The sequence below is a fragment of the Cupressus sempervirens genome, chromosome 3, assembly GCF_028749045.1.
Source record: "Cupressus sempervirens isolate cs-2001-9-10 chromosome 3, ASM2874904v1, whole genome shotgun sequence".
NCBI lineage: Eukaryota > Viridiplantae > Streptophyta > Pinopsida > Cupressales > Cupressaceae > Cupressus > Cupressus sempervirens.
Window position 1 is genome coordinate 472,885,986 of NC_143120.1, and position 27,704 is coordinate 472,913,689.

General features: G+C 37.1%; 1 protein-coding gene across 5 annotated transcripts; it reads right to left on the reverse strand.

Moving 5' to 3' along the window:
• Positions 1 to 1,941: 1,941 nt before the first annotated feature.
• On the reverse strand, positions 1,942 to 27,536 carry LOC149567193 (uncharacterized). 5 transcript variants are annotated; one of them, XM_089820376.1, is made up of 5 exons: positions 27,356 to 27,536; positions 26,872 to 26,984; positions 24,169 to 26,614; positions 2,742 to 2,782; positions 1,942 to 2,622 (listed from the first exon to the last, which is right to left on the reverse strand). In XM_089820376.1, the coding sequence occupies exons 3-5, from the start codon at positions 26,488 to 26,490 to the stop codon at positions 2,478 to 2,480; spliced, it is 2,508 nt and encodes an 835-aa protein (XP_089676502.1). In that variant the 5' UTR covers positions 26,491 to 26,614; positions 26,872 to 26,984; positions 27,356 to 27,536; the 3' UTR covers positions 1,942 to 2,477. The 5 variants fall into 5 exon arrangements, with proteins under 5 accessions (XP_089676502.1, XP_089676503.1, XP_089676501.1 ...); XM_089820377.1 differs by having other exon boundaries at positions 27,085 to 27,359; XM_089820375.1 differs by lacking the exon at positions 27,356 to 27,536 and having other exon boundaries at positions 26,872 to 27,013.
• Positions 27,537 to 27,704: the final 168 nt, after the last annotated feature.

Genomic DNA, 27,704 nt, shown 5'->3' on the forward strand with positions numbered 1-27,704 from the left:
CTTTAAAGACTTATTAGGAACAATTAAAAGTTAGGAGAATAGTAAGATCAAATTACAACCTTTAAAGAATTACAATATAAGGTTAGCATAAAATTAACAAGTAAGTTAGCTTCGCTTTTCCGTTGAGTTGTCTCGGCTAATTTTCCTGGACACTCATTGCACACATCAGTAGGTCCAAAAACCACATGCATAATGTGAATTACATATTAGAGGAATTATATAAATCAAAGTATCCATTTCTTAATAAATAGTTGTTTATTTAATTCTACTCATATTTCTAACCTTTCGACTTGCATAACCAAATGTGTTAGTGTTGCATACATTTTCTTCATCGTTATACAAATTTATAAGCATTAAATGACAAAATCAAATAACTGAAGTAAGCATCACACATCGTGAAATAACTTAACAATGTTCAATGTATCCAATAATGTTCTGACATAACAAAGCATGAGTATCAAAATAATAATGTATCCTCGGTGCTAGGATGGGTTGGGGCGAGGCCTCACAGTTAGAGGGAAACACAAACACCCTCCAAAGAGAGTCAATAGTAGACCACCTAAAAAGGTACCAAGTAGTAACTCTATCTACCATGGCCATAATAGAAAAGAAGTTGAACCCACCAAAAGGAACCCTGTAAGCCTTCCAATACACTTCCAAAGGCAAAGGCAAAGGTCAAGACACAACTCTACTATTTTCCTTTAACCCAACATGCATAGCAATCGCAACAAGATTACCTTTAACCCTAAAAGCCCCAACCTCAAAACAAGCAAGCACAAAACCTGACGAAAATTCAATGACTCCCCAAATAGGTGATAGCAGCATCCACATGGATGTTTGGAAAAGGAGACAACTGCCAATTATCTTGGTCTAGATTGTCTCCATCCCCTCCTACATATACCCCTACAAAATCCCATCCCACCTTGACTCCTACACCCACTCTCACTCATTTTCAATCTAATGCCAAGTTGCTACTTTGCTTCTATAGTTGACTTCTAACATAGAAGTGGTTTCTAAATAAGTGAGATTCTAAGTTGTGGCTCTTGGTTTTCCATAGGTGGCTTCTAGATGGTATTTAAGATTAGCTTCATAGTTGTACTTTCATGAACTTTTATTGGAAACGAAAAACCCTCAAATCCTCATATGGTGATTTCATGTAAAGATTACATTTGAGCTAAGTATTGTTGACTATAATTTGTTGTTTTCTTCATATTTTAAATTAAATAATATAAGTCATCAAATATTTAGGTCCCTTTTGTGTAGAGATTTTTATTTCATATTGGTGGGTTTTTAATGAAGAATAGTTAAACTCTTGTTGCTAGTCACGAGTGATTGTCATAAAAAAATTAGTTGAAGTCATTTTTAATTGCTACAATGTCAGCAAGTTTGATCTAGCTATTTTTGGAGGAATCTATTGTTACATTAGTTTAGAAATACTTCCACCCTAAATTGGACCTTTCTCACATTTAAGGTCTTTTTTATTTATGTATTTACAATTTTTTCAACTATTTGACAAAATGCATATGTTTAGATTATTAGCCAATTGTTTAATATAAATTCTAAAATTAGAATAAAATATTATTTCATTGTTTATTATTCATGTTGTAACATTTATGTGATCCACAACAAAATTTATTATCAAATATATGCTGCAAAGAAATGGTTAAATATTTAGTATTCTCTATTACACAAATTTACAACTATACTGCTCTCTCACTTTCATATCAAAATCTTGGTAATCATAAAGATTTGTGTTTCAATTTGAAAAAAATAATGAAAGAAAGAAAGATTGGAAACATTCCCCATTATATAATATTGCCAACATTTCTAAAATCCATGGTGTTTATATGAGTTAACCTTCATATATAGAGGTGGTTTGAAAAAAATTTCCCATACATTTTCCATTCCTTTATAATATAAAACATTTGTGTGATCTCTTGATTTTAGAAATAAAATAGTCCCTTTATTTGAAAATAATTTCTTTAATTTAGAGATAAAATAGCCCCTTTGTCTGAAAATATGCAATTCAGGTCACCAAATCAAGTGCCATAGCTCCCAAGTTATCACTTACTTTTAACTAGTGAGGGACAGCTTTCTCTCAATGCTTACAACTCTCATTAATTGGGAATAGGATGAGATGCTATTAACGCTTAAGTGAAGCATTACGTATTTGCTTGTGGATGATAGTAAGGATAAGCAAAACATTCGAATGTAGTTAATAAACTGTAATACTCATTGCCATCATTTGAGTTTTTTTTTTTTTTTTTTCAATTTACAAAATCGCTTCAAACTGCATATATTCAAATAGCAGAACAAATTCACCAATCAGCGTGAATTATGAATACAATCACGACAAAACTACCGCCTGACAGAAGACAAACAAATCTTGACTTCTATGATGGATTGAATGATAGAAAATCCAAAGTCACATTCAAGCCCTGATTCAGTATAGAGTTTGTTTACTAACCAAGGCATCTTCACTTGCTTTGTATGTTACCAGATCCAACATCCGCAAAAGAAATTACTTTTACATTTCTGGTAATATGAGACGCGATTCTTCTCGGTGGTGTCTTCTCAAGCAAGTGCGGCAGACCCTCGCTGATGGATGAACCGACGTCCTTCCTAAAGCACATATTGAACAGAAAGCCACAAGGATTATTGTTGTGCGGATTACAAAGAAGCCTTAACTTGAACATAGAAAGCTAAACAAAAAAGTTGCAAGTTTCAAGTTGGAAACATACTTGTTTGTCTCTCTTCTAAATGACACATCCCCCTGTAATACCTAGAAAAATTAACTGTTAGTTTACGTGGAAATTTGCACTTCAAGCTATAGCACAGATTTTGTTAACAAAACAAGGTGTTAATTTCATTCACAAATAAACTGGCAGGCACAAGGCAAAACAATAAGACAAAAGCATTATATATGGATTAGTTGATCTTTTTAATAGAAAAATTGAAATTGAAGCACTCCAAAGCACCAGAGTCTATGATCAACTGAAATTGTACTATAGCTATCCAAGAGAATTTCTAAAAGGCACTTTAGAAAGTTTTCACCAAGAGTCTAAGATATTAGTATAAACAAAAACAAGTAGAAAAGCAAAATCAGGTCTTAGGTCAAATAGCTCAGTTCCGGTGTAGTGGTCAAGCTTGAAGTTGTGGGTTACCCTAGGGTCTTGGGTTCAAGACCGCCCTAGGTAGGTGTGAATAATAGGACTAGTTTCAACCTGCTCACCCCAAAATGGACTGCTGGAGGGGTAGCGGAGACACCCCTTGGTTTTAAAAAATAATCAGGTCTTGCTTTATGATGGGATAAGCGTATATGATCCATTCAACCTAAATATTTTGAAAAGCAGTTACACCAGAGTCCATATTCACTAGAGAATTTGTTAAGCATGTGACCCTAATTCTGAAAATTGGTTATTCGTAATGCCTGTTAGATGATACAATTTTAAGCTCTCAAACGGTAATCAGGAGTATTTTCAGGTGAAATAATATAAAACCCTTCCATCGGCTGAAAGTAAGCCCCCATACATACTATTGTAATTAGAATTCCATGTACATAAATGTAATTATTCCCAACATTTGCAAAGGAACAGTTAAATAATAGTTCCACGGAATGTGTCCTTACGTTTCACGGTAAGCTGATTCTGTTACAAAACAATAATTTGGGAATAACGCTTCAAATTTTCAAATCATGCTGCTTGGCCTTCATATTTGTCATCTCCGTGATACAACAAAACTTTGTATTCAACTCTATAATACTTATTAGAGATTTATCTACACTATTGTGAGATTTTCTCTATTAATCAGAACACATTGGACTTCTCACTTCATTGTTTGTTGATGACATTGCAGAAATAAAGAGAACGTGGTCTCTAAGATATTATCACCATTAAGCATATTTAAAGATCAAGCACGCCATTGACTGTCTTTATTCGTGAGTACGTAGAACTCTATTAATTTCATGATGGTAAAATTTCAAAGCAGGCAATAGATACATGATGATGGACAAGCGTACATAACATACATTGCTCAAATCTTCTAGAAAAAACTACTGAAGGCAATAAATCTATGTTATCATACACTAAATAGCAACCTGGCTCTAAAGCTTGTATCTCAGATGCATGTTTCCCTTGTTTAGAGAGAGTCCTGAGGCCTTATGATATATTCTTGCCACCAGCATGGACTTTCATATTGTTTTTTCAATTACATTTTTCTCCCATAGTCTGTAATGCTTATTAATGCAAGTCAACTTCCATTAATTAAATTTTGATAATTGCACCATTTTTTCTCTCTTGCCATGTTACACAGGTAAACCTCCCTTATACCCAAAATATTTTAGTTTTTATCTTGTGTATCAGAACTGTCTTCCTTGATGCATTAACTTATTTAGATAATAATTACTCATGTGATTGTTCAATTCAAAATTCAGAACCTGAAGAGTTAAAAAACACTTCCAATGCTAATAATTCTGACGGGGATCGCCCTCCTCTCTAAACATAAGGCAACTAAGAATCTCGTCTTAATAAAGACCTCTTGATTGAGTTTCTGCTGTGTTTCGATGCCGCTTTAGCTATAGGATACCAATGAATTTTACATCATATTTGCAATATACAAAATCAAGATTTCTGTACAAATCTTTTGAATACACCAAACCAACCTATCTCCAAATACTATAGAACAATGACCATTTGATTGTAGGATGTCATGTGCCGGTACATGCTTGAGGTGTTTCTGAATGCCACTTCAATGCCCCAGTACTTCCAATTACAATGGTACAACCAAAATCGTACCATGTAGGTTGAAGTTAGCATGTCACGAAAAGCACCTGTCAACTTTTGTCGTGTGCAGTGGATAAAGACTCCTACAATCACAAAATGTTTGAACTGAACAATAACGCTCCGAACCCCCCTAGGCATGAATTGAGAATCTGAATGTTGTATAACACTATATTGAAAAACTTAGCATAGCCTGCCCATGCACAATAACCAATTGTGAGTAAAGTATTGCATCTTTCTGTTCTTCAGGAAAAAAACAAAATGGCATTTTTTTCTGCACATTTATTAGAAAACTAAGATATTCCATATTTGATATTTAGAAATTTATGATATTGCTATCAGGATGCAATTGTGTAGTTTTCAAGTCAAACTAAACATATGGGTCAATGAGTTTGACTCGAAAACTAGACAGTTGAATCGTGATAACAATATCATAAATTCTGCAAAATATCTCCTTATCAATTTAGTAATTTGCTAAAGGAATTAAATATTTCCATCAAGTTTTTTTCTGCTGGTGGAACGTTGAAGTCATACACACGTTTGCAGTAAACACAAATATACTTGCCTTTTATATTCTTACATCTGACAGTCTATGAATTTGAAAAAAATTGAAAGCATTGCCTAGGTTTTTCCTTTGAAGGAGGATGTCAAACTGATGTAGGCATCATGCTCAAACAAAAATGTTTCTGCACACTTGCCCCTCTCCACCAATTAAAATGTTCAGAATAAATAATCTAATTCTGGGGAAAATGCGTGATCCTGGCAGAAAACAATTGATGGCCATATATTTCATATAAAGGCTGAAGCATGACTAAAACAAATGCTCTTTATCCTCAATCTTAACTACAGTGTTTCAAGGCATCTAGCATTCTAAGAAATTATTATAATTCTCAAGTACATAGCATAATGAGCTTCTGCAATGTTGAGTTTCTTGAAATGGCACATTTTCAGTTTTGCTAATGATCTTACCACTAATGGTTCTCTCTAGTATATGCAGCATTCAGATCAGTAACCAGATTCACATGCCTTAAAATGAGAAATGAACTATAGATCCTCAGAGAGGATAAAACCAACTGGGTATAATGTGATGTATACCAAGAGTAGATCCATATGACTGTTGGTACCCAATTGTAACTTGTGTTCATGGTGTGACAATCAGCACCTAGCTATAGATAGTGAATGAATGAATTAGTATAGATGCATGTGCATAATTAGAGATATTTGTGTATAGAGTGTATCCAGGATATGATTTATTTTGGGATACACATGACTTGCAATTCACCGTGAAAAATTCGTGATATAACCGAAATATGTATGAATCTCCAGAGTTGACTTACTCCATTGGAGAATGATAAAATCTTTATTAGTTGACTTACTTTTATTATACAAGACAATAAAGGTACCTTAATTGTAGGATGCACCTCTTGTAGGCTTGCACCAGATGGGGATGCATATATGTGTGCAAGTTGGGTGTGCACAGAAAACATACCACAGCCTGCAGATGCATCGCAGGCTGTGGTGCGCATCCCATGTACACCCAGCCCACATCTAGGCACATCAAGGAGAATTGGTATGAAAAACACGTTTAAAAGTGTAGTTTTTAATATTTTTTCCCAAAAACCTTAAAATGGTCCTTTACGAGGCCATTCAACCTAAAAATATTTTTTTTTGTTAGTTCTTTTGCTCCCAGCTCATTTTGTCTCCATTTTGACATTTAGAAGGGCAGTGGTTTTTTCAAAGGAGATCATTCATGGAGTGCCAAATAGCTGTCACAAAGGAGATTTAAGCATCTAAGGTAAGCATTTGAACCCTATTCTTTAGTTTTTTTATGATTTTTTTCAACCTTGTTTCTTTTTATAGATGGCAAGAATGGTCAACAGTCAAAGTTCAATAGGTGTGGAAGGAAACCAAAATTTCGAAATTGATAAAGGATCTCCTCTATGGAGACATATCACAAGGATTTCACAAGTTCTAAGAGGTGGGGGATATATTTGGAGTGTAATTTTTGTGATGTACAATATAATAGCTCTTATTCTCAAGTGAAACTTCACTTTTATAGATCCTAGTGATAAAGGGATTATAACACGTATGAGGGTCTAAATAAGGGGTTGTCTCTTGTCATGTCCCCTTTTCAAATAATTAAAAAAGAAAATCTTTGCTAAGGCAGGCGGGCCCAAGAAAGTGAAGTTTCGGAAAAAGGGGGTTAATCTTTGGAAACTGTTGGACTAATAAATGAAAATTATTATTAAAATAAGTTTCATTAACCTCTCTTGGACGTGAGTTACAGTTATGCCCTCTTTAAAAGGGTTTGGAGGCATTTTGGGGCTCATTCCAAAACTTGATTTTTGCTCATTCTTTGTTATTCTTCAGAGGCTGCCAAACCTATGGAGAAGGAGACCCAAGAACGGGAGTTTGCAGGTTTCCAGGGAGACCCAAGAACGGGAGTTTGCAGGTTTCCAGGAAGGCTAAGGACGGGAGTTTGAAGCCATTCCATGTGCATGCTCATACAGAGTTTGCCTTTGTGCTGAACAGTGCAGATTTGTGAGTTTTCGGGTGTGTTTTTGTAGGAGTCTGGTGTTTACAGTTGAGTATTTCATATCAGTTTGGGTTGCTGCTGTATATCAGACTTTTAAATGTTAAAATAGAGCTGAATATATATATTGGGACGTGATTAAATTTCTGAGATAGATTATTAGTGTTTTGTGGTGTTTCCGGGCATATTTTGTGCTATTTCGAGAGCCCGATGAGCATAGTTTTGGTCCTACATTTTCGAGCTGTTGTGTAAAGGCTATACGGATCTAGAAATGTCAATTTGTAGGCTGTTATGCTGCTGAAAGTTCTGTAAAAATTTCCATTTTCAGATTTATTAATAATTTGTGAAGTTGTGAAGCTTTTAGCACTATTTTCAGCATACCCGATTTGGGGTTTTTTGAGGAATTTGGTGGATCTTTGGGATATTAGCTGTTTGATTTTAAAGATCTGATTTGAGGCTTGAAATATCATACAAAATCAGAAAAGGGACATTTCAGTGGTATCAGAGCCATGATCTTGCCAGCCTGAGGGTTTGTAGAAGTTGCAGGTCAATTTTGACAACTACCCAGATCTTGCATGTCAGTTTTGACAACTACCCAGATTTTGCATGTCATAATTTATGGTTGCATGTTTCTTCTAATCAGATGCATGTTAAAATTTATGGTTACATTCTACTTCTAATCATTTTCATGTTAGTTCTTGGTGAATTTGGTGGTTGTAGAAGTTTGCATTTCAGTTTTGACAAGTACCCAGATCTTGCATGTCAGTTTTGACAACTACCCAGATCTTGCATGTCATAATTTGGTGGTTGCATGTTGCTTCTAATCAGTTGCATGTCCAAATCTATGGTTTCATGCTACTTCTAATCATTTGCATGTTAGTTCTTGGTGAATTTGGTGGTTGTAGAAGTTTGCATGTCAGTTTTGACAACTACCCAGATCTTGCATGTCAGTTTTGACAACTACCCAGATCTTGCATATCATAATTTGGTGGTTGCATGTTGCTTCTAATCAGTTGCATGTCCAAATCTATGGTTGCATGCTACTTCTAATCATTTGCATGTTAGTTCTTGGTGCTTGAAGAAGTTATATCCTATTGGGGTTACACTCTACTTTATCCAGAATGGACGGGTATAGTACAGAGTCTCAGAGGGAACGATCTTGGACAATTGATAGCCAGAGTCAAAATAGTAGAAAGGATGGTTATTTAGACATTCGAGATAAACTTATGAAAATAAGCCATGACATGTCTAAACAGTTGGTTGAGCACCACCGTATAAATGACATGTTATCTGACCCAGCTAAGGTGGATAAGTTGACTGGATTTCTATTTGGCAGATTTTCTCACAGGACAGATGACACAATTCCCAAGAACTTGCATGAGGAGTTTGAGAAACTAGCTAATAGCCAGGTAGAGGTCTCAGATTCTACTCTGCCACAGGAGGTGGTGGGAAAGGATATCACACATATTGATAGTAACAGTCAACTTGATACTCAAATTGAGACAATTGTTTACAGGTCGTCAAAGGGTGATGCCACAGGTATTCAAGATGGTATAGTTACAACAGGCAGTGACTACAGTGTAGTGGGTTCAGATGATGATTATGAGGATGTTGTTGTGCAGGATGGTGAGATACCTGGTAGAGATGAGCAGACATTGAGCATTCATGACTTTGCTGAGAAAGAGTACCAGGCACAGTTAGATGCTTCATCACATGAGGTTGAGGCTGGTAGTACTTCACATGATTTGTCCAGCCAACTGAAGGTGAACCAAGATAGTATTGTGACTTCATTATCTCATCATGACAGGTATGTGGAGTTAGTTGGTATTGGTCATATTACTCAGGTGAGGAGTTTGCTTGAGTTACCAGTTGATTCTAATTTACGGATATGGACTCGAGATTGTTATATTGGCATTTGGGATTCAGTTGACTGGAGATCTTTAACACTTTTTGGTAGCAGTGTTTGTTTGGGTGCTATCATGGATTTGATTAGCAGATTACACGGTGTTGTCTTTTCTTGTGCCAGTATCTTGTTTGATGTTGGTATTAGTTTTTATACACCAATGTTGGGCTTTGTTCATATATCCAGTCGACCATACTTGCTGGAATGTGTTGATGATATTTCATATTTGGCAGTGTGTATAGATGAGTCCCAGGATCATATTGGCATTGATGACATCCAGGAGGATGCAGTGGGCAGTTTTGAAGACTTAGTTTCCTTGGGTACAGAGGAGTTGGACAGCAATGCTAATGTTTTTGATACTCCGTATGTTGATATGAGCTTTAGATTTGATTCACAGGATATGGATGGTAATACTCTAGAGACTAGTAAATTTGAGGACACTCCTTCAGACAGTGCATCAGAGGAGGTTTGTAGGAGACAGTCAAGCCAGTGCCATCATGTGTCTAATCAGTTGAGAGTTAGTGACCAAGACATTGCTATCACTTGCCAACATTTCGATGCTGCTCGTCAGTTGTTAGCAGTTTATGGATGGGGTTCTCCTACTAGTGATGAGCAGGGAGGAAGTTATCTTTCCTTGACAGAGATCCACTCTTTATGGGAGGCTATTCGGATTTTGAGACAAAATTATATTCAGTTGGTAGCCGACAGAGATTATCTTATGGAGTGGGGCAGTACAGCATATGATGCATTGTTGGCCAAGGAAGATGAGGTGAGTGAGCTTACTGAGCAACTTGAGGTGACTTCTGAGATTCTTGAGAGTACACAGTTGGCTCTCAAGGAGTCACAGTTTCATTTGGCTAAGGTGACCATGGAGTTAGAGCGACTACAGTCTTTACCTAATTCTATACAGTCACAAGCTGTGGTGTTTGGTGATCCGAGGATGTCCATGGCCGAGATTGTTAGAGATAGTGGAGATGGGGATGCATCCATCCTTGATACTAACATTGGCATATTAGGTTCATTCCCACTAGAGTCAGGTTCAATTGAGTTGGGTGCTGTAGCAGATTTTTGTGGTGTGCCTGACATGGTGGTGACCTCTAGTACTAATGGCACGAAGACTAGAGATGTTGTATCAAAGACCATGTGTGACGTTGGTGAGCTGATAGTTGGCATGGTTCCTACTAGTAATACTACTCCCTTCGCAATGTCTTCAGAGGTAGTAGTCAGTTCCAACTTGGTTAATGATCGATTGCAGTTAGTTACATCTGGATTGCAGTCTGAGCCACTGACTGAGATTGGTGCATTCTATCGGCATTACACTGTGAGGTATGCTCATCTATCTACCTTTGATGACCATGTTGATGAGATGATGATACAGAGATGTACTTTGGTTCCTAGTGCTTATCATCAGTTATGGGATAGTTTGATGCCTCGGGATGAGAGTTGTGATGGGCATGACATGGTGATAGGTCCTGCAATTGACAGGTTGATAATACATGACTTAGAGCAGGAGTTTTGGAGTGATGCTTTAGCAGGTGTTGTTATTGATTCTACTCCTTTGGCTATGACATCTCTTGACTTAGCTGGTGATCAGTCACAGTGGGTTGTATCACTTCTTCATGGTGAGCTGTTGACTGAGGTTGGTTTTTTTTATCAACATTATATTGCAGGGTATGTACATCATTTAGTATTTGATCCTTGTGCTGAGGAGTTGATGGCAGACAAATTTGGTTTGGATTCCATTTCTTACTCTTTATCTTGTAATGTCTTTTCACCATTAGCACTGCATGGGAGTTATGGTTATGAGATAGTGGCCGATGATTTGCAGAGTTGTGTTGACTGCAGGAGTTGTACAGTGTGTGGATTCTCCATACTTGGTACAGTTTCATTCGAGAGGGTTCACCATTGTTGCAGAGTTGGATTGTACATTCCATATAGGCCAGTGGGATGCGTTGATGGTATTTACTGTGTTGGTAGTTTGATTTGTCCACTTTACTTGGGTTCTGATGTTCTAAGAGTTTGTGCCTCATGGGTTTTTGATTGTGGTAGTGGTGATTTCGGAGTTTGGTTGAGCTATAATTGTCAATTTGATTATGGATTCCTCTTGGTCATATTGCAGAGGATATTACAGGAGCCTGTGTTAATTGGTAGTAGTATAGTTCATGACTACATTTGGGATCCAGGTGGATTGATTGGTTTATTGTTCAGCCATTGCTTGAGGACAAGCAATGATTGGGAGGGGAGGACTTGTCATGTCCCCTTTTCAAATAATTAAAAAAGAAAATCTTTGCTAAGGCAGGCGGGCCCAAGAAAGTGAAGTTTCGGAAAAAGGGGGTTAATCTTTGGAAACTGTTGGACTAATAAATGAAAATTATTATTAAAATAAGTTTCATTAACCTCTCTTGGACGTGAGTTACAGTTATGCCCTCTTTTAAAGGGTTTGGAGGCATTTTGGGGCTCATTCCAGAACTTGATTTTTGCTCATTCTTTGTTAGTCTTCAGAGGCTGCCAAACCTGTGGAGAAGGAGACCCAAGAATGGGAGTTTGCAGGTTTCCAGGAAGGCTAAGGACGGGAGTTTGAAGCCATTCCATGTGCATGCTCATACAGAGTTTGCCTTTGTGCTGAACAGTGCAGATTTGTGAGTTTTCGGGTGTGTTTTTGTAGGAGTCTGGTGTTTACAGTTGAGTATTTCATATCAGTTTGGGTTGCTGCTGTATATCAGACTTTTAAATGTTAAAATAGAGCTGAATATATATATTGGGACGTGATTAAACTTCTGAGATAGATTATTAGTGTTTTGTGGTGTTTTCGGGCATATTTTGTGCTATTTCGGGAGCCCGATGAGCATAGTTTTGGTCCTACATTTTCGAGCTGTTGTGTAAAGGCTATACGGATCTGGAAATGTCAATTTGTAGGCTGTTATGCTGCTGAAAGTTCTGTAAAAATTTCCATTTTCAGATTTATTAATAATTTGTGAAGTTGTGAAGCTTTTAGCACTATTTTCAGCATACCCGATTTGGGGTTTTTTGAGGAATTTGGTGGATCTTTGGGATATTAGCTGTTTGATTTTAAAGATCTGATTTGAGGCTTGAAATATCATACAAAATCAGAAAAGGGACATTTCAGAAGGATTTCACAAGTTCTAAGAGGTGGGGGATATATTTGGAGTGTAATTTTTGTGATGTACAATATAATAGCTCTTATTCTCAAGTGAAACTTCACTTTTATAGATCCTAGTGATAAAGGGATTATAACACGTATGAGGGTCTAAATAAGGGGTTGTCTCTTATACAAATAGTAGGATTCATAAAAGAACAAGATGTCGACAAACTGATTGCAAAAAGAAAATAAAGTGATTATACTTCTGAAAAGTGAAAAAACAAGGAATTTACCTACTATTTTTTAGGGAAGTTTATTGTGAAGGGAAATTCATAGATGGAGAGTTCATTTCCAGAATCTTCGTTGAGTCCATTTCCATAATCCTCATTGAATCCATAAAGATGATGGTGGGTAATAAGGATGTGATCCAAGTAATTACAGGCTACAGCCAATGCAAAAAATTGTAGGGCTGCAGAGGCTCTAGTTTAGGCAAAATATTTTTTGGACACAGTACACTCCCTCAACTTGATCATGCAAGCAATTGGCACCCAAATAGAGTGGCTGAAAGAAATATACCAAGAGGGCAAGGAGATCCAAATGTTTGTGAATTGTTGAATTTAAATTTAATTTACTTATTTTCATTTATGTCATGTTTTACAATATTGAATAGTATATTGTTTTAATGTGCTATTAACTGACTACTAACACGATCCTAGGTTGCTATGACCCAGTTTGCATATCAAACAATTGTTCGGAGACGACTTGTGAAGGTTCAAGAGGCATTGGGTCAAATGATTATTAGCAATCAATGGGGTGTATGGAAGCTGTCAAATTCAGAGAGGGCCCAACAGGTCAAGTCATTGATCTTAGATGACATTAGGAGGGCTAGTGTAGAATATGTATTGGAATTCACTGACCCTATCATGGCTACACTTTGGTTTGCTAATACAGATGCACCATGCTTGGGGGATGTCTGTGATAGCAAAGGCATAATTTTGGAGAAAATAAAAGTAGGAATACAAAATAAAGAATGATCTCGAAGAAAACTTTTTCAAAAGGGTGGAAATAATCGTATTTCATCTTCATAACAAGATGACCACACACTATTATTGCACCTCCTTGCATATGCCCTCTCTCTGTGGTACCATAGAAAGATTGTACTTCCTATCCCAGGGAGAGCAATGTCATATAGAGACTCTAAAGTTGCTAATGGGTACAAGCAGACAGTTGGTAGACTCTTCAAAGATCCACACATCCACATATTAGGTTCTTGTACCCCATCCAAATCGGTAACTAAGTTACCAAGTGGTACAAAATATGTGTGAGCCAAGGGGAAACTAGGTCTTAAAGCCAAGTGTGCAATCATTGGTTACACAAACACAATATGCATAACCTCATATGCACCTCAGCAACAATATGTGCCCCAGCAATAATATGCTCCAAAGTGGCAAAGATGAGGAGATAGAAACGTTGTGAAGGGAGTAATAACACTTTTGGTTGAGAGTTCAACTACTGCCCGCAAAGGAAATGGCCATACCACAAGCAAGCACGCAAAATTCCCAACTTGTGGATTCTATGATGCATCCACATTGGACAAATTATGTCCTACCCTACTGCAATTTTTTGAATCATGCATGAAAATTGCACAAATGATTAACATATGCAATCCAGAGGCAAGGTGCGAAAAAGTCAAACAAGGTTGTCCTCTACCCTACGGCAATCTTTTGAATCATGCATGAAAATTGCACAAACAATTAGCCTATGTAATCCAAAGGCAAGGTGCGGAAAAGTTGAACAAGGTTGTCCTCAATCTCACACAAAGAAAAGCCTACACACATTGAACCCATCACCAAGACCATGTGCAAAGAAGGGACCCTCAACTAATAAATTGTTTTGACAAAGATGCAAGGCAAACCTATTCATCTGTTGAAAATGGCACAAAATATTTCTAGTGTTGCACATCTATTCAAGGAAGCCAAGAAGATGATAGTTGCTAAGTGAAGGCAAGAGAAAGAAGAAAATAGAGATTGGCTGTCTATCTTGCACCCATTATGCCGAGATAGCATATTTCAATGTTTTCTATATGTCTGGCAAGTTGTGGCTGGAAATCCATTTGGTCTTCAAACACAATAAATGAAAAGTCAATAAGGTGCAAATTAACTAAACAATCATCTTATCCAATCGCTCATCACTGTGTCTGAGTATTTTTACACAAATATTAAAGGACATTAGCATGGTACCAAAGCTTTGATCTTGAAAACCTCAAGATTAATGCAAATGATGGATTCATTCCAATGAAAGAGAGATCAATTATCCAAGAAAGCAGAAAAAGTTTAAAACCCAAGATCCATATACAAATGAAGAAATGGCAAAAGAGGGAATTAAGAAATTGAATCTTAACAACTAAAACAAGACAACACCATCCATGTAAACATGATTAGGAGGAATCAAAGACAAGAAGCATTAAGAGACCTAATGGGATAACTGTTGCACTAGATAGATAACCATGTCCATGAACCACTAAAGCAACTCAACGAAAAATAACTACCTCTTCCAGTGGCAAATTTATGATTAATTACGTACCAGATCGACAACACCTATGTTCTTCCAAAAAGGGACAAAGAAGAAAAGATACCCAAAGGCCTTTCTGCAAGAGAGATTGACAGGATCTTTAAGAAGTTCCAAAGGAAGTCCAATGTGTTCAAAGTTACACTAATTTTTCACCGATACTAGAAGCATTGCAAAAAGAAGAGAAGTTTACAGCTCTCCTCTTTGAAAATAGAGCACAGAAGATTTTCAAGATGCTATCTTTTTCACAGGGTTTGCAAAATTTGAACACCAGGAAAAAGCCTACAAAAACCATGCTTTTGGAAAAAGGAAGAGCAAAACATAAGCCACAACAAGCTCTAGAGAAACAATTTTTTGAGGATCTGGATGTCCACTAGATCCACATGCAGGATCAGGATGTCAACTAGATGGCATTTGAGGCACTTCATGTTCTCAGCCATACCATTGTTTTACTAATGCATTGACTACTTCCAAATCTACACTAATCAAGTATTCAATTGATAGAAAAAAGAAATTATCTTGGCATCTTTGGATAATATTTTTATATCTGGGAAAGCATGGAAGGATCACACGTAGCACCTAAATTTAACCAGCAGTGGGCCCAGGCCCTGATTAATAAAAATATAAGTATGCAGTCATAGAAGCTATTCTGAATTGGTCATCGCCTGCCACACTAACAGAGTTGAGGGGACTCTTGGATCTATAGATTTACGGAAAGTACAGCTAGAAGCACCCTTGACCAACATGATGAAGAAGGGAGCTTTTGCATGTATAGGTACAACATAATGAGCTGATAAGCACGATCTTTGAGAAGAGGGATTTGGAGATATTATAATGCAAATGGGGCACCCCGTATCATTTAAAAGTAGGCAGTTCAAAGGTTCAAAAAGTTTGTCTATCTATGACTAGGAGATTTTTTATTTCGAACGTGATTTGGCAAAACGCAATCAAAATCTGGTTTGTGATAGGTATAGTTGAGACAAATCGTAAAAGTTTGAAGTTTCTCCATGAAAAACATGACTTCTGTTGTCCGCAACTGAAAAGGTGAGGAGCCTCAAAGTCTATACTTTTGAGGTAGTTGTTGATGTTCTTTCCAAACGGCCCTCACTTGGTTCAATTGTTGTTGGTTTTTTCATCGGAAGGCTTCTATCATTGCAAAATATCCAAGTTGCAAATTTTTTATCAACATCTTAGATGTAAGTCTGAAGGATGACCAATGTGTGACAACAAATGGTTTCATTTCAAGATAGAATCTTGTCAGTGCCTGAGTCGAAGATGACCCAAGAGATTTTGGAAGCATTGCACGTTACAATCATGATACTGCAATAAGTCCTTCAAGAATTGTGTAAATAAAGGAAATATTCTCCTAGGAATGCTTTAAGGAGGATAATCTCAAACACAACAATTAGTGCAATTCATTCAAAGAGAATGAAAGAGAGCGTGTCTTTCCTACATGTTTTTTTAGCCATCGTATTTCTAAGCAAGATTGGGTGTGTCTTCATGGAATTCATCATTCGACTCTCTAGTAATTAGCCGATAGGCTTTCACCTGGGCGATAGCCCACCGGCTTTTCCTCACGCTGGTGCTGGTGACGGACGGATTCCTATATTTCCGATAACAGAATTGTCTTCATCATAAAAAAATGTTATACAAGATCAGAGGGTTTGTGACCATTTTTCCTCGGAGTGGACACCGTCTTGCTTTCCACGGTGTGGTCAGATTGCAGAGGACACGTGCCCCTTTACGAGACACAGAGATGCTTCCTGCTGCCGTGGCACACTGCATAGATAATGACCACGGTTGGCCATTGAGGGTAAAGGAAACATCATCGCAAAAAACGAAGCAGGTGCCTGAGCGCTTGAATCTGAGGGAGCTGAGGCAGAGAATATAGAAGCAAGCCTGAACATGCCAAATTTGGGCGGAGATTCAGATGGCTCGGAAAGTTTTCCCATCTTGGACGAGGCGGCGGCAAAGGCAGTGAAACAATAGAAGAAGAAGAAAAATGGGTAAAAAATTTTATTTTCTAAATTTGCAGTGGGCGTTGACATTGAACCCAGGGGAAGAAGTTGCTCGGTGGTAGAGCAACTGATAAAGATGGTTAGGAGTTGTAAGAGCCATGCCATTTCATTTGGTTTCTTTCTCCTTTTCAATGATTTTATATATGGCTTATGTGACAAATATGTGAATCTTGAGAAATCCGCTAAACTATAAGTTTCAGACAGCTAGTCACATAAGGAAGTTCGCATAATGTTTGATGAATACCTATTCTGTGAATTACTAACTTGCATTAATTTTGATGCAATTTTGAGTTCAATTCTTGCAAGAGTTTTTTGTTTTCTAGACTTTTGAAAAACAAAAATGAAGCTAGAACCACTGCGAGTTGAAATTTTACCATAGATTTTTGATATATTTTTAGAGTCTACTGATGGTTCTAATTTTTTCAAGGAAGAAAATAAGACTGACCTGTCCAAAACCACATAAAGAGCCCGAAGTTAGTGCTTACAAGCATAAGGCTCATGGCAGTTTTAGACTTAATCAAACTACATAAAACGCAATTTCCTCCTCTTCATCTTCATATTTGTCTATGGCTAGCAGACAATGTCTAATGACACCTTCCAGCTGTAGGCTGTACTGTGACCATTTTACCTCTTTTATTACCACCACTCTGATATTCTTCTCTATGGGAGCTGCAACAAATGTATGCTCTATAGAGTGGAAACTCAAATTTAGGAGAGGTTCGGTGGGGGTTTCAACGGAATTGCAGTAAGTTGATAATAATGAATTCTTTTGTTCAGTTTAAAATATTTCGAGGCATTTCTTTTTTATTGCTTCTGATTTCTACACTAACTGATTCTACATAATTTATCAGGGCGACACAAATTGTTTTAAACTTTATGATTGTTGCAGATTATAAATCCATGCATATAACACCAATATTATGAAATATATTTTCAATGTCACATACAAATGTATTGTCAGTTTTGGTGCCTTGCACACTCAAATCTGTTTTCTGGTAAATTTACCAGCAACCGATCCAACTGCCCAACTGAGGCTGCCCAAGAGACGCAGGGCAGAATCTTACCTCTTGTTTGAGTTGCAACACGGTTTTCTCTGCCTTCCAAATGGTTCATTCGACTTTGAAACATGTAAGCTTTATTCCTATTAGAATAATCTCCTAGCTTCTTTGAGTTTTCGGAGTGAAATTGCATGCATGCTGTATCTCAAAAATGGCCCAATAACGCTTGGTGAGAAAGACTGGTGGGAAGGCAGGTAGCATCATAAGCAATGTAGCTCTTAAATACCTCAGTAGAAAATAAATATCCACAGCTGAATTTGTTTAATTCATTTGCTGACTCGTGGCTTCGGAAAACCTGTAACACAATGTTTATCACAATTTTTGTAGACAGCTGCAGATGTACACGTGCAGTGCTAGATTCATTTTGACAAAGCCAATGTATTTACAGACTTTACAATGTGAAGTAAAAGCTGCACAAATATCGAATAACCAGCTGTTTCCATTGTCCATTATCTTATTTAATGGATCAATTAATCCCACATTTCGAACCTTACCCTATTGGCTGCAGACTTGCACCCTACCCGGGTGTGCTAGTGTAAACACTAGGGCACGTCATGACAGTGGGAAATGGGAATGAGTTTTAGGGACGAGGGAACGAAGGGACTAAATTTCAGGACAATCGGGGATGGTGATGGGGAACAACAAAGTGGGAGAGGGGGTGTTGTATACTATACATATAGATCTTGAAATGTTAGTTATGAAATGATGTTTCAGAAATTGAAATACTTGAGCATAGAAAAATTGCAACTCTAACCAGAACCATTGAACATTCAACATAGTAACAGAGTATTCTGCTATGATTGATATTATCCAGGCTACTACTGAAGCTGGCAAGGAGGCGGAGAGGAGCATCAAGGAACTGTTGTAGGTGTTGGTCGTGGTTGCTGGTGTGCTGGTAGCTGGTCCGGGTGGTGTTGCTGGTTTTGTTTTTTATTTTCCAGCTTTCTATTTAAAACTTTAGGTTCCAAGTCCTTGTAAAACCTGGGTGTGTTTGGTTTAAACTTGCGGTTTTAGGTCCTTGTAAAACTTGGTTTTTTGTGTTTTATGCTTTACTCTAGGTTTCAGGTCCTTGTAAAACCTAATTTGTTCTTAATGCTGATCTTTTTCTTTGTTAAAGGGTTTTGGGTCCCTTCAAAACCTATTTTTACCTTAATCTAAAACATAGTAACACAGTACATACTTAAAGTAACATTCAAAATTCAAATAGAAATTCAAGTACATGTTATGGCAGCAGCGTGGTTATAGAATGGCTAAGGTGGGGGTACTCGAGTACTGCAAGTACCCAGTGCAAGGGCATCCTAGGGATGGGTACTTCAAGGTTTTGAGATGGGTGTGAGTGCCCAACTTTCACTACTCTCAAGGGTGCATGTAAAACATTGGAATTATGTTGGTGTGGATAGGATAAAAGAGAATAGTAGATCTTTCTAGAAAATTGTTTTGCTTGACTAGTAGCAAGCTCTCTTCCAATTCTGGTGTACACCAATAGGCGGGCAAGTAGAGTCTAGGAGTATGTGGATGGAAGGAGGCTTAAAGAACCACACCACATGTTGATGGGTAACATTGGCAAAATGGTAACACCTTGACAATTGCAATTAGAAAGCCACTCAATGTTTACAATTACTGGAGTGCTAGTCATGTGGGTACCAAAAGTGATCTATATTACAAGAGTGAAGAAGTCATGAAATAGAGAAATCACAAATTACCTAGTCCATTGGAATAACCTGGAATAACGTGCCTATACAACATACCACTTGGGAAGAGCCAAAAACTTGGAGCAAGTGCAAAAATTGCAATTATTTGAGGACAAGCAATTTCAAGAAGGGTGGACCCTTCCTAGGACTGTTGAGTCACTTTCCAGGCTTGGATGAGTCCTTGAATTTTCTCTACTATTATATCTTTCTATTGTCCCTCACTTACCCACTGTTATCAAGTATCCGAAAACCCAAACCCCTTGTTGTTTACAAACACATAGACTTTTGCTGCCCCATACACTTGTATCGCCAAACCAATCACTCCAACCATTAAATCCTTCCAAAATGTGTTAGCTCAAACACCTACATATAAGAAAGCACTTTCATAGATCTCCATCATTCAATCAAAGAACTTCACCCACCACCACAAGAGCACCATTAATGGGCTTAAATTTGAATGTGATAAAATGTCGAGATGCTTTGGACCCATGCTGGACTTTCGACTTCTACATAAGGTAGTCAATTGAATCTACTGACAAAAATTCTTAGGTTCGAGAGAACCGTGGAGCAAACCCCATTGGTAAAGTTTGTTACGACAAAACTCCTTTGGGAAGCTACTTATGAAGGTTGCATCTACACTTCAATTTGGAAACTTAAGCAGTTAGGAAGATTTTAGTGTTTATGTACTTCAGCAATCTAAATATTTTCTGAGTATATATATGATAATTGTAATCTTTGATATCAGCAAATGTCTGAAGCAGAAAATCTTTGTAATCGTCACATGAGTTGTTTGAATGAAATACTTTGTTATGACCAATTTATATGAGCAATCCATCTGAATGTGGATATTTTGGTTTTAGGCGTTGTAGTTGAGAGTTAAAGACTCCTTGCAATATTTCAGATCTGAGTATTTTTACATAAACATTTAGCTAAAGATCATTACTAGAGAAGCATTTTTTTCGACCCCACATCTAGCATGTGCCCAACAAATTGAGCAATAACTCAACACACAGTGCACAACACATGAGTTCAAGGTGGATGAGAAACTCTACTCAAATCTTGAAATGGAGCACCACACTGAAAGATTAAGCAATTGTGTTTTGGTCCTGACATTGTAGTAGGCATTGATGGGAACAACAGCTTTGTCCATGATTTGCCACTATATTTGAGTCTTGATCGAGGATTCATCATGAACTTCTTAAGCCAGGTTTTCTATATTGTTCAAGCTAACTACAACTTATCATCTATGTTCCCCCGAGTTTCCGGGACGGGGACGGCAGGGGACAGCGGGACGGGTTTCCGGGACAGCATTTTTTTTTGCCGATTTTGGGGACGGCGGGGGACGGCAAAAGTGACTTTTTTTAAGTTTTTTAAATTTTTTGTGTGTTAAAAAATTGGGGACGGATGCAAGTCCCCAATGAAATTTCCGAGACGGAGACGTCCCCGTCCCCGAAACGCTGGTTTTTTTAGGGGGGACGCGTCCCTGGGGAACATAGCTTATCATACTTCAAAGTTGGATGTTAAGCACCAAATCTAGCGCCAAAGGACCAAATAAGAGAAACTATTACAACACAAAACTACCAAAGCACACCAATCCTCCTAAGTGGTCAAGGCAAGACAATATGCTCGTTAGACTTAGTTGCACAATCTTCAACAGCTCAAACTTAAATTTCTGAGAGAAAGTACCCTTGATATTCCAAGGGATGGTATGGGAGACCCAAGTAATTATTTTTTAAATAACAAGTATTCATACTGATAATGGAAATGGATAACATATTCAATACAATCAAAATTAATCATTAAGTACGTACAATTCAAACAAGAATTGAAAATTCTTTCAAGTGTGAATCGTCAATTTTTCCCATTAATGAAAATGCAGATAAAAATGATAGAACATCACACAGAGGATTATTTTCCACGCACTAAAGAGGAAAAAAAGTGACAATTTGTTCGCAAAATGGAAGATGATAAAGAGATAAAAACTGACAAATTGTTGGCAAAATGAAAGATGATAAAGAGAGTTCTGTCAATAGACATCTGTCAACAATTGTATACAATAAAAAATGGACACAAAAAAAAGGGCTAAATTTGAAACATAAGACTGCAGAAAAAATGACAATACAAGTAGAGATTCTAGACTGAAATTTGAATGCAAAACATACATACCACGTCTATCAAGCAAGGATTACAATAATCTATAATTCAATAACTCTTACACCTCAAATCTTTGTGAATTAGATTCACACAGTATTAAGGAGGCAATTGTTCAAATGTGATCTAAATCTGTGTACCAATATGTCACCATGGTATAGAATAATGATCCTTTGTCTCAGTAGATTCCAATAGTGTTTATAATATTGGCGTCACCACCAGTCACTGTCAATTTCTTTAGGCTTGTTAAAGATCTCAAGAGACACCTTAAAAGGGTTGTAGATTATTTTGGATATCTTTATTGAAGACTGTTTTAGAATGGTCGTTTTGAGTTTTATAAGTTTATAAATGTGTAGGAAAATAATGAAGATATGGTAGTTGTAAATATCTATTCCTGTACTCAAATAATTTGGATATCAGTCCTGCGATAAGAATGGCTCAAGAACATAAAAAATAAACGCACCTTAGCTGCTCCCAAACACTCTATGGCACACAACTGTGGATTTAAAAAATAAATAAATAAATAGCGGAACATTAATATTTAAAAAACAAACTTAAAGTGCTCCAAACATTAAGTAGGACAATGAAAAATTGGGATAAAATTCCAACTTGGATGCATCTAATATATAGCTTATTAGCGTCAGTGTAGATGATGTCAAGGTTTCATATGATGTACCAAATGGAAGTGACAACTCATAATAATGCAGTTCGAATGATTTTGAATCAAGCAATGACTTCAATCTAGATGCTTTTGATAAATATTGAAGATCAAGATACAATAACTTTTATTGTATTGATTTCAAATTTTAAAGTGTGTAATCATTTTCATTTGAATATATATATATATAATTAACATTAGAAATAATATTATAATATTGAAATTTTCAACTATCAATTAAATTTATATTATCTTTATTACTATTAATGATCACTGATGAATTATCATATTACTAAAGGTTCAATCGTCATTATTATTATATAAAATCAAATTTATTTTCATATTTGTAATCCTTTAAATTCTTTGCATATATAAATGTATGTACATATATACTATATATGTATGAATATTAAATACTGTACATATATATAATTCAAGGCATTTCCAACTGTACCGCACCCAAACAAAAAAATTGTCTTAGCACCAGCATACCCGACCCTCATAACCTATATTGGAAACAGCAACTTAGACTTTTAAGTAATTTGGACATTTGTCCTTTGCACGAACATGTGCACCTATCATCTAGAATTTAAGTCAATATGCACTTAATGAATTTGCAAAGTGCCACGACGAATTGGCACCTCCAGAACCACTTTACAATCACCTACAATCGACTTTTCTCTCACCCTGAATTCCTATTTTAGAAACACGCTCATAGACATTTTAGCTAGGGAGAGCAAGAGTAAATAAGAGAAAGCAAGACGAGATCCAAGGAAAGAAAGATGCAGTCGTAAGAGATTTATTTTGTTGATAATGTATCTCCATTGTTTGCGCACACTTGATCATGTGCGAGCTGATTCTTTAGGTTTTCAAGTCCTGGGACTGTTAAAGAGATTCCAAAATGTAACATATATGACATGTTTTAACTTTTGCTTCTTTTCGTTTTACCGAGCTAGCTGGGGACTGCCTATTTTCTGTGGAAAATTGTAGAGACGTAGACCCATCCCCATACAAATAGGAGAAAGATAGGTGACTCGATCATTGCCTGTCATATGAAAGACATCGTGGGGATGGTCCCCACCTCATCTTCCAACCAACAGCCCTAGGAAACGTGGGAGAGGCATTCAACACGCTAGGAGATCTTTCTCCAGCTCAATGAAAATTGTACTATGTTTGAATTCGCAAATGTAAGCAACTGCAGTAAATGGTATAATGTAATTACCAGTAAAATCAAAATCATAATCAGAACTTTTCTTTTCGAAAATATTAATTTATTTGTTTGTTTGTCAATATCATATAGATCTAACAACATAAGCCATTGTCAGTCATCAACCTAATAAATGAGAAAAGAGAGTTTATGTGATACTTTAAATTTTATTATGTATATCTAGACTAACAATATCTACCCTCTAAAACATACAATAACAAACAAAAATATCGACACTATCAACCGTTTAACTTTTTAAGCGATTACTCAACTGAAAGATTTGGGTATGGTCACCTCTAAAAATAACAATCAAAAGGGAGACTCTTTATATAATCCAGTGTTTCTAATGTACTAACTATTACATGCAAAAAAAGGAATTGATGGTCGTAAATTCAGTTGTGAAGAGAAACATTGATCATTTGATTTGACAGGAAGAGCAAACAAACATTGAGGAAACAACTGATTCCAATCACAAAACACTACCGGCAATGCATATCACATACCTCCATGAATCTGACAACAGATGCATCCTCTTGCTCCTCTTGAGGAGGTGAACTTTTCACATCTTTGCAGCTCTTCAATGGTTCTTTTAATTCACGAAGCTGCTGAGATATCTCCTTCAGCAATGATAATTCTTCTCTATCCCTTTTCAGCGAATCAATTGCCTGCTTCACAAACTTTCCGTTTTCCTCCAGTGCCTGAAGCCTGGTGTTAATATGTCTAACGTCGTCTCGAACCAAAGAAAATTCAAGCATCATATCCCCTGGAATACCCGATAAAGCATTGCAAAAACTATTGCTTACATTAGATTCCTGAGCATTATGTGATGAAGACAACAATAACTTTCTTGCAGAAGAACTAGGGTCCAAGAAAGAATTTTGTGGTAATGGATCTGGTTTACCAAGCCGGTCCCCATCCTCCAGGTCCAAACTTAAAGCATTCACTTTTTCAGACATAACTTCTCCATTCCTTTCATCTTCGTTCTGGATCACATAAACATCATGAACATTGAAACTTGAGTCACTTTCATTACCAGCAGCTTTGAGATTCGACAGATTGGTTTCTGAAAAGAGAACTTGCGCATCAGCTATTGGCAGTTCTGCATTCTCCTTGCCTTTTCCGCACATGTTTGAAAATTGAGGATCCCCTGAATAGTGTACCCCAGTTTCTCTTATCAGACCATCACACACGAAAATGTTGTCTAAAGGTAGTCTCCAGTGGGACCTCGCTGCTTCCCTTAAACTAGCAGTGTAAGCTGCAACTGTTTTCTGGAGCTCCCTACTTGTTGATGCCCATTCCTCCGTTACACAACAATTGAGTTCTCTCCGCTTCGATAACTGCTGTAGCTGATCCTCTAATTTTTCTATGTCCTCCCAGAGAATAAAACTATTTTCTCTTGGGGAAAGTTCTAGGGCATTCATTCCTATTTCATGGATAGGATCCTGTAATTTAAATCTCTGTGATGTAAAATCAGGTTCCACTTCATTTTCCTTGAATCCTTCTTGTAGTTTCCAATCAATCGCTGTTCGTTGTCTTGCATGGTTATCACTCTTATTATTGGAATAAACTCTTATAGATTCTTTAATCACGTTTCTGGAAACGGAATTTCCTTCCAGCTGAATCCTATTAGTGTTGCCTGAGGCTCTATCTTGTCCATGTGGGACGCCCTCTGAACAATCCCCACTCTGTTGGTTTTGTGGTAGACCAGAACCATATGCATTTGTGCCCTCATTCCACATACCATCTGAGCATGTACGATCATTCTTGCAAATGCATCTCTTCCCTTTCTTGTCTTGTATCTTCCATAAATCTCGGGAATGTGTATTATTTGAAGTTTTCCAACCAAGAGTAACGTGACCACCAGAGCACTCCTGCTCCGAATTTATCCAGCGATCACAATCTCCATGCCTAGTATTAGTGTTGTCATTTGAATAAGACCGTTCCAGGGATCGAATTTTTCCAATTTCAAGGTCATCAAATCCAATACTGAGCAATCTGTGTCTGAATGCTTGTATTTCGTACTCCAAAGAATCAATCTCCTTGTCTTTCCTATAAATAATTTCTTCAAAGAATGCTATGGAGTCTTGATCATGAGCAATCTTTTCCTCGGCCAATCTTTTGTACTGGTCAGCCTCCAAGCGCACTGCAGCCTTTTCATCTTGAAGACGTAAAATCATCGATAATACTTCATTTGCTGCAGTGGATGACGCATTTCTCTCCTCCTCTAGTTCAGTGTAGAGGTCCTGTAAAGCATAATGTTGGCCGCGAAGAGCCTCCCTTAATGTATGCACTTCTCTCTCAACTGTCATCATATGACTATGGCTTTCAGCTTCTACAGGCATATTCCCTGGAGCATTTTTCTTCATCATGAGCACTTTCTTTGGAAGAATGTGATCATCAATAAGCGTGGGGGAAGAATAGTGAAGACTGTTAAGTGATGAATCAAGCTCTTCATTTTCCTCGTGCAATGTCAAAGAAAAGCAATTTCTACCATTAACTTGTTCTGTTGATATTTCAGGTATAATTGTTTTTGGTAACTGTCCAAAATATGCTAACTTCCTGGAATCTTCAGTAGTCTCTTTTGTGGAATCTTTCCATTGCTGACAACAATGCGTGCAGTCCCTGACATCTTTCAAGACAATATCTTCTTCTTCAGTAGATCCTCTATCATCTCTTGTTGGAATGAAGGAGTTATTACATTTCAAGTTGAGCCCTTCCAGCTTCCTCCTGACAGACCACTGCGGTGAAGAGTTGCAGTCACTACCCAACATGCAATTACAATTACCAGGATCGCAGATGATTTTACTCCACTTGACAGCAAACATTATTAGTCATTCCTTTCACAACAATACCAAAAACCCCGTCTCTGAATTCACAGGATACATTGCATTACATCCACAACCTTCTGTCTGTACCAAACCCTTCTTGCTGGGGAAACAACTCCCGTCTCTATAATATTATTTAGTGAATCCGACACAGTTCCGCAGAAAGCGAAAGAGAAAATATAAATTAACAAATTAAGAAAATCGGATACGCATATAAAAATTAAAATTCGTACGTAATCATCAGAGAAAATTGCCAAACTTCTATAAAGGTCACAAAGAAAAAAAACAATCTGCTTAATTAAAATAACGTCTAACAAACAAGGGTAAAAATCAAATCCCTGAAAATGCAGACTTATGCTCAGTACATACTGAATTGCTTACCTGTAATACAGTTCAAGCGGATTCCGCATCTGCTTCATTTCGGAACGCTAAATCTCCCATTGCAATGTGGATTGGAAGGGAAACAAACTTCTTATAGAAAACCAGCAAAGCCACTGAATTGTTGACATAATCCAGATCAGAAAGGCATTTATTACAGGTAAGAATGAAATGCAGATTCCTTACAAGACAAAGCGAAAGGAAAAGTGTATATACAAAAAATATATCATCCGACAACAAAAACAAGCTTTCCATCATGCCCCATCGGATACTTTCATAAATCTATCTCCGTGAGTCATCAGCCGGTGGCTATCCACCAGACTGGACGCGGATTTGACCAAAACAATACATAAAACATGACCGTTAACCTCGCCATCATCTTTCGTGATTCGAACGCGTGACGTTGAAAGAATTCCATCATTATTGAGTAGGAAAGAGAAAGCAGAGCAAAGCAAAGGAAGATCCTGCGCAATACACATGTAAATACCTGTAGATATCGATTCGAACATGGTGTATTTAAAGCCTTTTGCATTTTCAATTATGTCTGCTACAGCTTGTCCTCCCATTCTTCTGCTTTCCCTCCCATTTCTGAAAAGAAATGAAAAAGAAATTGTTTTCGCATTTTAAATCGGGAATCCTTCGCTTTCGGAAGTTCCGTTAAAAACTTTTGTGCATTTAGGCAAAAGTTGAGATTTATTCGCTGATAAAATATTACGTCCACAAATTTGGACCCACTTTTGACGAGGACCCACTTTTAACGGTCACTACTAGTAACAATGTTGTTGTGTTCCCATGACAGCATGGCATTAAGCTTTGACTTTCCTATTTCTTTTAAT